The following is a 14,429-nucleotide window of genomic DNA, read 5'->3' on the forward strand; positions in this document are numbered from 1 at the left end:
CTATGAGTTATCTTGACACAATGATGCCATTAGACACCTGCATGGCATTCATTCTACCACAAAATGTATCACGAATGTTTTGTCTAAACAACCTTATTTGATATATCAATTTAATGTATTCTACTGTCAGCATATGTTTCAGAGCTTCTATAAGAGTATATTTTTTCTTGAGTATATATATTGCTCCTCTTATACATTTGTTTCAGCTGGTTTTAGTTAACTACATTCTAAAGTCATTTCAAAGCTTCTGTTTTAAGAATGTTACCCCCACATATATATATATGAATGTGTACATAATTGAGTTAAACATATGTTATAATTTTCAAGTTTTATTTAACTAGGATGATGAATATAATCAAATACTGATAACTAAATGCAACCATTCAAACTCAACTTCATCAACAACTACTGAATTGAATCATATGGTATTTACATAATGTCTGGTGTTTAATTCATGTGTGTTATTTATTAAATTCAATGGAAAGCAATTTTGGTAGCATCAGCTAAGCAGAGAGTTATACACATCCAAAATAAGTGTCCAATTAAGGTATTATAGTTGTGTTCACTTGCTTTGGAGGTCCTTAATTTACTTTTAAAAAAATTAAACAGGTCTCTTAAAAAAAGCGGCTTCAACCAAATAACAAATTGTTCGGAGAATCGGAGGGTAAACATAAAAATACTTCAAATGATTAAGACATTTGTTGAAGAATAAAATTTGGTGAAATTCATTTCCCTCTAGCCTCTCACGCTATTTCTGTTATCCAATTTTACCTCATTCGGATTCTAGAACTCAAAATAAAAAAATATGATGTGGGTTCTACACTCCCAACAATGCAAATATACCAATTGTCTCGGACTCTTTCCTCATTCCTTCATTTTCATCTGCTAATGCTCCCGTACATTCTTGTTATTGTGTTGATGCCTCACAATACTCAATCATCCTTAATGGATGCTTAATATATTTTTTATTCACAAAGAGGATGTGCTTAATATCTCATGACACTAATATAGTTCAGGAATTTATCTCTATAACAAGCAAGGTGCTTAAAATTATATGGATAAATTGTCCATGCAACAGCGACCCTACATCTTCATCCAGGTTACAAGCTGGTGCTTAAACATAGCCAATTTAATCGGTAAGGTTTAAGGGGAAGAAAAAAAAAACTTTGACATACTGTTTTAATTTTGATTCAAAATAAATTTCTATACTATTTTTATTTTTCAAAGAACAAGAACATTGATTTGATTAACACAGTAATGTAACACAATAATGAAACTTTGACATATAACCTTCATCCATATTAACACAATAAGTAAAATTGTGATGTTAGGATTCTAAGATAAATACTCAAGATAGAATGATTTTGTGAATCAATTTCCAAGATAAATACCCTACGCAATAAGTATAATTTTTAATATTGCTTGATTCCCAACATAAGTTTGATTTAGAGGGGTGTTACTTTGGGATGAGTAGTGACGATGGGTGGTTATGAATATCGTTTTTCAGTGATCGTTTCGTGAAAGAGTCTGTTTTAGGTGGTGATGTTTATTTTGGTGGATGTTGCCCTTATGAGTGTTTTTTTTTTTTTTGAATCGGCAAAATATTATTAACCAACAAACCCGTGCAAGACGCACTAATAAGCTCGGGTGGGAAAAAAAAAAACAAGCAAGGGGAAATCGGTTGCCATACAAAATTTGGCTCGAACAAACCCCCCTTAAAAACCACCCCTACACAAAATGGAACAAAAGAGTAATGTCGCAGGCATATACATATGACAAACCACGTGCATACTCGTGCGACAACACCACAAGGCCACCCAAACTAATGAAAACCAACCCTACAACCGAAACAGCTAAGGCATTACCTCCAGAACTCACAAGAACAGCAGCCGACAGCAAAAACATACCCCAGACAAAGCCCTCCCTTCCAAACGAAGCATAACCGAACCCTGCACAAGGCAACACAGCCGCTGCACACCAAAAGTAACAGTCCCGACAACCCAAAAACCAGCAGCGGACCTGCTAACAGTAACCTACAACCTGTCAACGCAGCAAACATTGTCGGGGGTCCCATTCCCACTCATAAAATAGACAAGTCGGACCCTGGAAACGACCCAACAGCCACCTCCAAGACACTACTTTAATCTCATGCACTACCTCTTCCCACCTAGTGACTTCGTTATTGAATATACAATTGTTCCGCGCTTTCCACATAACCCAAATTGCCGCTTGCCAAATCATCCTCAAACCTTTCCGGATTCTATTGTTCCACGCTCCTCCACTCCAACACTCCCAATGGATAAATAAATTTGGAGGCATTATAAAATTGAAATCTAGCCATTCCATTAACTTCATCCAAACATTCCTTACCAAATCACAATGAAGGAAAATATGAGAAGTTGTTTCGACCCCCACCTCACACCAAACACAATTTGTTCCAATATCCGGAGGTAAACAATGGCGAATCTCCAAATTTAATCTAGTTGGGATTCGGTCTAATAAAGCCTTCCAAACAAAAGCGGTTACCTTAGACGGAACCCCGACCTTCCAAATATTACCAAACACATACTTCTCCATCTCCGTATGAATTCCTTCCACTCTCCCATCCTCCTCCAACTTGTCATACAATGATTTAACCGAATAAACCTCGGCATCCTCCAAGTTCCAAGTCCACTTGTCTTCAACAATGGTGAACACAAAACCTTCTAAATCGGCCAACAAATTTGCGAATAAAGCTTCTTCCCCAAGTAAATCTCCATCTACCGTCATTAACATGTTCCTCCCACATCTCGGCCACCGAAGCATCTTGTTGATTTGAAATGGTAAAAAGTCTATTTTATTTGGCCATAAAAGGTATTGCACCTCTCCACGCCATCCTCCAAAAACTTGTACTAGTACCATCCCCCACTTGTCTATCCAACTCATCATTGAACCACCCTTCCTCCCCACTCTTATCCAAATTCACCACATCCTTCCACCACTTTGAAGCACTACTCGGACAAATCTCCTCCCCTCCTTCCAACTTAGTACTTACTCCCCTTCCATACCTCTCCACTAACACTTCCTTCAAAAGAGCATTCCCCTTATGAGTGTTGAAGGTAGGGTTTGGCTAGGTCAGGGCTGGACCTTGGGGGTGTGCAAATCGCTCAATGGAACTAGGCCTTCCCAAGTACGAGCCTAAAAAAAAAAAATATTAGGCCTATTAGAATTTGGTCCTCTTACTTTTAGTGTTAGGTGGGTGTTTTTTTGGGAGGGTGGTTTGAGGTTCCTCATGTATATGATAGTGATTTTCACATTTGGGTGTACCACATATATACGGCACCTTGTATTTATCTTTTAAAAAATTTAAATAGAACATTGATCTTTAAAAAAAATTCCTTTTTATTTTATTACGGGCCCCTTTTCACTTGCAGAGCCGATCCTCCAAATTCGTAGGAACGGCCCTGGCTAGGTGTTGTGTAGCGATGTTTTTTATGGTTTTTATTTTCGGATGTTCCGCCTATATACGACACATTTAGTTTGTACTCTCTGAATCACTGATCTTTGTTCGTCTTGAGCAATGATCGAGTTTTTAAATAAAATTTGATGTGAAAAAAATATATGTGTATATGCGATCATTTTTTTAAAAAAAATAACGAAAGAGCGAAAAATTAGGAACAAAATTTGCAGCAATTTTTTTGGGTCCAAGAAATTGTCTAAGAGACATACGAACTTTTATATATAAGATATGTGATCATTTTAGAAAAAATAAATAAAGAAAGAGCAAAATAATTTGCAACATCTTTTTGGGCTCCAATTCATATATGCGATCATTTTCTAAAAAAATAAAGAAAGAGAAAAAAATTAGGAAGGAAATTTGCAACAACTTTTTTGACTCCAAAAAGTTGTCTAAGAGATTAAGAACTTTTATATATAAGATAAGATACGATACATAAGATAAGATAATAAATTAAGATTCAACTAGTTAAAATAGATATAAAATTACAATATTAACATTATTTTTTATTTCAAATTTTTTTTTTATGGAACTTAACAACTTTTATATTTGCGATCATTTTTTAAAATATAAAGATAGAGCAAAGAATTAGGAAGAAAATTTTAAAAAACTGTTTCAGGTCCAAGAAGTTGTCTAAGAGACGTAAGAACTTTTATATATAAGATATGTGATCATTTAAAAAAATAAATAAAGAAAGAGCAAAAAATTAGGAAGAAAATTTGCAACATCTTTTTGGGCTCCAATTTATATATGTGATTATTTTCTTAAAAAAATAAAGAAAGATCAAAACATTAGGATGGAAATTTGCAACAACTTTTTTTGCTCCAAAAAGTTGTTTAAGAGACTTAAGAACTTTTATATATAAAATAAGATAATAAATTTAGATTCAGTTAGTTAAAATAGATATAAAATTACAATATTAACGTTATTTTTTATTCCAATAGTTTTTTTTATGGAACTTAGCAACTTTTATATATGCGATCTTTTACTCTGACCTCTCTCTAAAAGACCCTTTTCTCTAACCTCTCCCTAGTACTTTTCTTCCGCCACCATCGTCCTGTAACATCCCAAACATACCTTTCCGATGTAGATCTTGTAGAGGGTTGTGCTCACGCAGTTCTATGGCAGCATCACTCTTTTACCCTGAGGGTTCGTCACTGTTGTTTCTTCTTCGGCACTGTTGTGGTGTTTAGCTTGTTACCATTTAGGTCTTGATTAGGGAGGTGGTGCAGCACCGCCTTTTAGTGGCTCACTTTATTCTCAGGTACGTGGTGGTTTCGCTGTTGTGGTGGTTTTAAGGGTGGTGGTTCCAATCTGTTTTTGCTTTTTCCAAGTCCAATATTGTCCTTGTTTTGCTCCATATGAACTCTTTCAAGACTGTTGATGGTGATGACGTGGTGAGAAGGTCACGAGTTTTTGGTGGTGGCTTGTGTGGGGGTGGATCTGTCACGAGATCCATTTGGAGGTTTTTTATGTGGTGGTGGTGGTGGTGATTATGTTTTGTGTGTTGTTTTTGTTGTTGTTTCTGTGGTGTGGTGGTTGTGGTGATGCGTGGTGGTGATGATGATGTGTGGTGGTGGTGGTTCGGGTGATGTGGTGGTGGTGGCTTTGTGTGGGTGTACATGGGGGTTGTCATGGTATGGTTTGGATGGATAGTCGTGTTTAATTTTAGACTGGGATTTGGTGTCGGAACGCTTGGCAGACATGAGCTATATATGGGTTGGTTGTTGTTGCTTAGGTGAGGCGGTGAGTGTTTTTGTGGTGGTTGTTGTGGGTGATTTCTTTTGGAGAATGTCTCTGTTATTACGTTCCATCTTCATCATCGCTAGCTCTTGTTTGAGTTTTGGGTCGTTAAGATGTTTAGGGTGCTTTGAGGGTGTGTGTCCTTCGAGCTGAGCATTTTTTCCTTTTTGATTGATGTTTGCACCACCGCAAATCATGTCGTTTGTCTTACATATTGTGTGCTGGATTCTAGTGGGCCGATTACTTTTGCTTCGAGATTGGGAGTTGGTGTCTAGCTGCAATCTTGTTTGATTGATTTTGGTGTTTCTCTGGTGGACTGGGAATGAGGGGTCCCTTCTGATTTGGTCATGAAGTCTGGTGGGCCGATCGCTTTTGATTCGAGATCGGGAGTCAGTTCTTTGGTTTAAGTTTTGGTTTTGAGGTTTTTTAGTGTTCTCTCGATGAATCGGAGATTAAGAAGTGGTGGAAGATGATTGATCTTTAGAATAGTGGCTCAGTTTTGCTGATGAGGGCGGGTGTTTCATTTAGAGGGGTGTTACGTTGGGATGAGTAGTGACGATGAGTGGTTATGGATATCGTTTTCCAGTGATCATTCCGTGAAAGAGTCTGTTTTAGGTGGTGATGTTTATTTTGGTGTATGTTGTCCTCATGGGTGTTGAAGGTACGATTTGGCTAGGTGTTGTGTGTAGGGATGTCTTTTATGGTGTTTATTTTCGGGTGTTCCACATATATACGACGTCTTTAGTTTGTATTCTCTGAATCACGGATCTTTGTTCGTCTTGAGCTCGGATCGAGTTTTTAAATAAAAGTTGATGTTAAAAAAAATATGTGGGCAAAGCCTGAGTTTGTCTATTTCCCACGTACAGTTTGCAGATTATACTTTAATCATGGGTGAAAAAAGTTGGGGTAATGTTAGAGATATGCGGGTAGTCTTGTATCTCTTTGAGGCTATGTCTGACATTAAAGTTAATTTACAGTTTGTAATTTACACACAAATTTTGATAAAAGATCATTGATAATATACACGTGTTAGTGCAATAAAAAGATCGGAAAGACGGACACTTGAGTGCCCCTCTTTTTGCTAGTTTTTATAATTAAAATTTAAAAAACATTGTTAAAGGATAAAATAGAAAATAAAATAGTTTAAATGGAGGGTAAAATAGATATTGCAAAAGGCAGGTCAAACTTATGTATTTTAAGCCTATTTTCTAATATATACTAATTAATATTTTTATTTTTAAAAATACATAAAGTAATTAATATTTTTATTCTAGAAAGTGATAAATTAGTAAAAATAATTTTAAAATAAGTGTAATGTTTTTATAATGTGATAGAAAATAGCGCCCTTCATCCATCTTAAAATAACAATAGATTATAAATGAAAAAAATATCTTCTTATATATTAAAGTTAACCCGTAAGCCCTAATTTTAACCTAAAATCTATTGCATAATTTTACCGTTTTAACCCTAATGCTCACACCTAATCTCCTATTTTCATGAACAACCCTAATGCTCACACCTAATCTCCTATTTTCATGAACAACCCTAATGCTCACACCTAATCATCTTATCTTCTTATCTTCTTATATATTAAAGTTAACACTGAAGCATATTTTAGCCCTAATTTTAACCTAAACCTATTGCATAAATTTACTATTTTAACCCTGATGTTAAATTCCTTTGTTTAACCTTATTGAATTTTTTCCCTTCTCAATTTCCCGATACATCTTCTTATATATCTTCTTATATATTAAAGTTAACACTGAAGCATATTTTAGCCCTAATTTTAACCTAAACCTATTGCATAAATTTACTATTTTAACCCTGATGCTAAATTCCTTTGTTTAACCTTATTGAATTTTCCCCCTGCTCAATTTCTTGATACATCTTCTTATATATTAAAGTTAACACTGAAGCATATTTTACCCCTAATTTTAACCTAAACCTATTGCATAAATTTACTATTTTAACCCTGATGCTAAATTCCTTTGTTTAACCTTATTGAATTTTTTCCCTTCTCAATTTCCCGATACATCTTCTTATATATCTTCTTATATATTAAAGTTAACACTCAAACATATTTTAGCCCTAATTTTAACCTAAACCTATTGCATAAATTTACTATTTTAACCCTGATGCTAAATTCCTTTGTTTAACCTTATTGAATTTTTCCCCTTCTCAATTTCCCGATACATCTTCTTATATATTAAAGTTAACACTGAAGCATATTTTAGCCCTAATTTTAACCTAAACCTATTGCATAAATTTACTATTTTAACCCTGATGCTAAATTCCGTTGTTTAACCTTATTGAATTTTCCCCCTTCTCAATTTTCCGATACATCTTCTTATATATTAAAGTTAACACTGAAGCATATTTTAACCGTAATTTTAACCTAAATCTATTGCATAAATTTATTATTTTAACCCTGATGCTAAATTCCTTTGTTTAAGCTTATTGAATTTTCTCCCTTCTCAATTTCTCGATACATCTTCTTATATATTAAAGTTAACACAGAAGCATATTTTAGCCCTAATTTTAACCTAAACCTATTGCATAAATTTACTATTTAATCCTGATGCTAAATTCCTTTGTTTAACCTTATTGAATTTTCTCCCTTCTCAATTTCTTGATACATCTTCTTATATATTAAAGTTAACACTGAAGCATATTTTACCCCTAATTTTAACCTAAACCTATTGCATAAATTTACTATTTTAACCCTGATGCTAAATTCTTTTGTTTAACCTTATTGAATTTCCCCCTTCTCAATTTCCCGATACATCTTTTTTTATATTAAAGTTAACACTGAAGCATATTTTAGCCCTAATTTTAACCTAAACCTATCGCATAAATTTACTATTTTAACCCTGATGTTAAATTCCTTTGTTTAACCTTATTGAATTTTTTCTCTTCTCAATTTCCCGATACATCTTCTTATATATCTTCTTATATATTAAAGTTAACACTGAAGCATATTTTAGCCCTAATTTTAACCTAAACCTATTGCATAAATTTACTATTTTAACCCTGATGCTAAATTCCTTTGTTTAACCTTATTGAATTTTTCCCCTTCTCAATTTCCCGATACATCTTCTTATATATCTTCTTATATATTAAAGTTAACACTGAAGCATATTTTAGCCCTAATTTTAACCTAAACCTATTGCATAAATTTACTATTTTAACCCTGATGCTAAATTCCTTTGTTTAACCTTATTGAATTTTCCCCCTTCTCAATTTCCCGATACATCTTCTTATATATTAAAGTTAACACAGAAGCATATTTTAGCCCTAATTTTAACCTAAATCTATTGCATAAATTTACTATTTTAACCCTGATGCTAAATTCCTTTGTTTAACCTTATTGAATTTTCCCCCTTCTCAATTTCTTGATACATCTTCTTATATATTAAAGTTAACACTGAAGCATATTTTACCCCTAATTTTAACCTAAACCTATTGCATAAATTTACTATTTTAACCCTGATGCTAAATTCTTTTGTTTAACCTTATTGAATTTTCCCCCTTCTCAATTTCCCGATACATCTTCTTATATATTAAAGTTAACACTGAAGCATATTTTAGCCCTAATTTTAACCTATACCTATTGCATAATTTTACTATTTTAACCCTGATGCTAAATTCCTTTGTTTAACCTTATTGAATTTCCCTCTTCTCAATTTCCCGATACATCTTCTTATATATCTTCTTATATATGAAAGTTAACACTGAAGCATATTTTAGCCCTAATTTTAACCTAAACCTATTGCATAAATTTACTATTTTAACCATGATGCTAAATTCCTTTGTTTAACCTTATTGAATTTTCCCCCTTCTCAATTTCCCGATACATCTTCTTATATATCTTCTTATATATTAAAGTTAACACTGAAGCATATTTTAGCCCTAATTTTAACCTAAACCTATTGCATAAATTTACTATTTTAACCATGATGCTAAATTCCTTTGTTTAACCTTATTAGAAACTCGAGAAATGAACTGATAGAAGTAGTCAAGGATTGTGTGTAGTGCTGTTAAATTTGAGAGTTTGTATGGCTAAAATATGTAGTTTATACCTTGAGAATAAGAAACAGAAAAATTGTACTTGATATAAATAAATTTAGTGAGGCTCAATCGTTTTTCTTTAACTGATGATCAATAATAGTCTTTTTTCTTAAATATCTTAGTAAGTATTTTGTTTGGTTGTAACTAAAGTATTTGTTTTGATTCAAATTATTATTATCATGTCATTGAACATGAGTGTATTTGTTTTGATTCAAATTATTATTATCATGTCATTGAACATGAGTTTTTATTATGTTGTTTATTGTTTATTCTTTACGTAATTTTCGCCAATAAATAATAATATTTGGTTTTTCGACTTCTTTTATCATTTCATCATCTTATTCTATTCACGGAGATCTATAATAATGAGAGACAATATTATATAATGTAATGTTCATTTTTTTTTAAATTGTTAACGAATGTTTTTCATCTCATAAAACCCGTGCGGCGCACGGGTTAGTAATCTAGTTATATATTAAAGTTAACCCGTAAGCTCTAATTTTAACCTAAACCCTATTGCATAATTTTACTGTTTTAACCCTAATGCTCACACCTAATCTCCTATTTTCATGAACAACCCTAATCCTCTCACCTAATCTTCTTATATATTAAAGTTAACCCGTAAGCCCTAATTTTAACCTAAAACCTATTGCATAATTTTACTGTTTTAACCCTAATGCTCACACCTAATCTCCTATTTTCATGAACAACCCTAATGCTCACACCTAATCTCCTATTTTCATGAACAAAGAAAATCAGCATCGCTTTATTTCCCCTATTTCTTCAAAACAAATCGCCCTATTTCTTCAACAAATCAAATCGCCCTATTGGAATAAAGGGTGTTGAAATATTATAGCAACATTCTTTTTGTTAATATTACACTTTTCATCCAAATTAGAATTGAACTCTCTTTGTTAAATCTACCACAAAATGCACCAGAATTTTGCAATCTATATAAACAGGTGGAAGAAATATTTCAACAAACAGTTAAAGGGTATCATTTTCGGTAAATGCTAAATATTCGATAAAAGGAAAATTATTTAAATAAAACATTTTACATGTTGAGGTTAAGAATGAGCTATTTTTAGGTACATAATATAACATTAACATATAATTTTTACAAAAGAATGAATTAACATTTTGTCAAAAAATAAAATAAAAATGAAGTTACATACCAATAATATAACATTGACATATAATTTTATCAAAAGAATGAAGTAACACATTATTGATAAAAATTAATATTTTTAAGGTGAATAAGTGTGGTGTCTGAAGTTCGAATTTCAACATCTGCATATATTTGGGACCACATATTTCATTCTCTTTGATATGCATTGAGATTTGTTTTTGTCTACTACATCTACAATGTATATGACCCATGCGGCATCACGGGTGGAAAGTCTAGTAATTATGATTTTATTAAATTATCCTTATTAATCATTGTGTATTTTTAGGGGTAATAGTCATTTTAGTTCCTGAAAGTGCAAGAGCAGCCACTATAGTTCATCAATGTATCAAAATTATAAAATAGTCCCTAAGACACTATTAGTCAAAGTAGTCGATGATGTTGAAATAGTCCTTCAATGCTGACAATAACTCTTTTCATATAGGAATTGATATGACAATAAGTAAGTACTTATAGAGATTGATATGATAGTAAGTAAGTATATTAAGGGTAATATGGCAGTATTAATGAAATATTTTAACACGGAAGAGTATTTGATTAAGGAAGTGCACAATCAAAGACTATTTTAGAATTTCGATACATTAAAGGACTATTGTGACTATTTGTTGCACATTCAGGAATCAAAATGACTTAATATTACCAAAGATGCTAAGTGAAAGTAATAACTTAAATATTATGTACATAATATTAATCAGAAGGTACAAGTGAAAAATAATAATTTAAGACTATATCAAAAAAAATTGAAAGTGACACTTCAATATATTCTTTTTACAAATGTGACTCTAATTATGGAACAAAGGGAGAAATTTCATTTGTTTTGGTTAGAATGTGTGGTTTTTTTCTTTGTCAAAGTTTGGTTCTACTTCAGAAGAGATGAAATATGAGCAAATTGAAAATTTAACTTCATAGCCTACATTTGTACATTTACCCTTAAAACACATAAACCGCCCTAAACACCCTTCATTCTAACAAATTAAAAAATGTCCGGCCTAAAAAGCTACTAGTTTGGGAGGATCAATCCTACTCCAAGTTGATGTGATCCGGTAAGAATGTTCATACGGGAAGTTTTGTTTTTGGAAATATTAGGTGTAATTTTTAAAAAAAAAAAAATCACCTCTAGTTAATTCTTTCAAATAAATATTGTATTTTGAATTCCATTTAATTAAAAAATTTAACATTACTTAAATGGATTGAAGTAAAAAAAAATAAAAAAAAATTGTACAAATGTTGAAGTAGTCCGGTATAAAGGATATGCTTCAACTTTGCAATCAAATAAACAAAATCCAATAAAAAAACTGGACTCTAGTTAATTAGTTAGTTAGAATCCTAGCTAGTGAATATAAGTTTGATCTTTTAAGTATGAATATTCATACTCGATCTTTCTGTTTTTTTTTTTAGTTCGAAAAATTAGAAAAAATTTACATTTGTTTATTTCTGAATCTTTCTTATATATTCAGCTAGTTTCAACTTTATCTTTTAAATTTCCATTTAGAATTGTTTAAAGTGAATCCTAGTTAATTCAAGTTTTATCTTTATTAAACTGAAGTTTTATTTTATCTTTTACTAATTATTTTGATCCATTAGTTAGTTAGTTAGTACTATATATCATAGTTTACACGTAAAAGTAACAATATTGGTGATATGCATTGCAATATTAATGGGATAAGTTATATAGTTTATATAGGTTAAAACACTCTCTAATATCCTGGATCTTCTGAAATTCAGTTAATCCTATACATATATATAAACTTAAACCGCGCTATTCACATCACATAACAAAACTGAAATAGTCTCTCATCAGTTTTAAGGGTTTAGTAAAACAAGTAACATCATGCCTTCATCGTCCGATACTAATAAAAGGTTGAAGAAAGGAACATTATGGTCAAAAGAAGAGGATGAAATATTAAAAGCATATGTTGAAAAACATGGAACCGGAAATTGGAAAGAGGTATCAAAGAACACGGGACTTGCACACTGTGGAAACAGTTGCCGTTTTAGATGGTATAATACTCTACGACCTGATTTAAGAAAGGGTCCATTTAGCAAAGAAGAAGAAGAAAAATTCTTTGAGTTATTTTCTAAGTTTGGTGAGTTCAAATGGTCTAAGATGGCTCTCGAGGTATATTTTTGTTCATGCTTTACTTCTTCCTTTTCTTTTTCTTTTATTTGAAACTGCAACCATATTCATTAGATCACATGTTGTGCAATTTAATTAAATACTATTATTTAATATTTACCACTTGTGTCATTAATTTTAATTTGTATTCATTCTTTTTGTGACAGATGCCTGGAAGAACCGATAATGACATCAAGAACTTTTGGAACGCAAGAAAAAGAAAACATCAAAGACATTGCTTGTCACCCTTCCCTGACAACAACATGGAACTGGTTGATGGTTTGAATAGTAGTAATGGAAAAAGAATAAGGAATTCACAAGAAAACAAATTTAAGATACCAGAAGTAATTAAATTTGGTAATCAAATTCTGCATACAAACTTATTTGATGATTCAAATATGTTCTTCAATAATGTGGGAAGTACTTCTACATGCAATCATACTACTTCTACATTGATTGATAGGTGAGTTGATTATGCAATGCCATTCTCTTTTATATTTGTTACGCCGATATTAATAATAATTTTCCGTAAAAATTTATATGTTAAATTTACAATTACGTACTTTCATCGATTTCAGGGATGGCGTTGGAACTTCTACTATATCCATTCCAAATATGGGCTATCCTCAGAATCCACAACCTATGGAGACTCAATATCAGTTGTCACAATCAATTTCTCCATATAAAAGTGGTTCATTGGAGTCTATGTTATATACACAAGAGAATTGGGAAAGCTTGGATACTATTCGCATGCACTTTGAGACAAATTTGGTTGATGAGAAAGGGAAGAAGCAAATTTCTTCGGAGAGCGATGTTGAAGTAAACCATGACGACATAATGAATCCGGAACTTTGGGATGACATGTTCAGCACATTAGTGAATGACGATGACAATAACTTGCATGACAAGCTTCCATACGATGTTAGTGATGCCTTAGACACTTGCATGGCAATGCAGTCAGATCTGCCTCCACTCCCACTACCTATGGAGACTCAACATCAGATGTCAGAGATAAATAACTGGAAGAAGGCAATTGCTTTGGAGGAAGGTGTTGATGAAAACCAGATCATTTTCTTTGAGGATTACTTATACGGTTATTTGGTTTGACTATGAGTTATCTTGACACAATGATGCCATTAGACACCTGCATGGCATTCATTCTACCACAAAATGTATCACGAATGTTTTGTCTAAACAACCTTATTTGATATATCAATTTAATGTATTCTACTGTCAGCATATGTTTCAGAGCTTCTATAAGAGTATATTTTTTCTTGAGTATATATATTGCTCCTCTTATACATTTGTTTCAGCTGGTTTTAGTTAACTACATTCTAAAGTCATTTCAAAGCTTCTGTTTTAAGAATGTTACCCCCACATATATATATATATGAATGTGTACATAATTGAGTTAAACATATGTTATAATTTTCAAGTTTTATTTAACTAGGATGATGAATATAATCAAATACTGATAACTAAATGCAACCATTCAAACTCAACTTCATCAACAACTACTGAATTGAATCATATGGTATTTACATAATGTCTGGTGTTTAATTCATGTGTGTTATTTATTAAATTCAATGGAAAGCAATTTTGGTAGCATCAGCTAAGCAGAGAGTTATACACATCCAAAATAAGTGTCCAATTAAGGTATTATAGTTGTGTTCACTTGCTTTGGAGGTCCTTAATTTACTTTTAAAAAATTAAACAGGTCTCTTAAAAAAAGCGGCTTCAACCAAATAACAAATTGTTCGGAGAATCGGAGGGTAAACATAAAAATACTTCAAATGATTAAGACATTTGTTGAAGAATAA

At 32.1% G+C, this 14,429-nt stretch overlaps 1 protein-coding gene across 1 annotated transcript; it reads left to right on the forward strand.

The window, feature by feature from the left end:
* The first annotated feature begins 12,324 nt into the window (after positions 1 to 12,324).
* Positions 12,325 to 13,716, forward strand: LOC120578830 (transcription factor MYB87). The gene is made up of 3 exons (XM_039831156.1): positions 12,325 to 12,612; positions 12,777 to 13,072; positions 13,188 to 13,716. The coding sequence occupies exons 1-3, from the start codon at positions 12,325 to 12,327 to the stop codon at positions 13,714 to 13,716; spliced, it is 1,113 nt and encodes a 370-aa protein (XP_039687090.1).
* The last annotated feature ends 713 nt before the right edge of the window (positions 13,717 to 14,429 follow it).

The sequence above is a fragment of the Medicago truncatula genome, chromosome 1, assembly GCF_003473485.1.
Source record: "Medicago truncatula cultivar Jemalong A17 chromosome 1, MtrunA17r5.0-ANR, whole genome shotgun sequence".
Lineage (NCBI taxonomy): Eukaryota > Viridiplantae > Streptophyta > Magnoliopsida > Fabales > Fabaceae > Medicago > Medicago truncatula.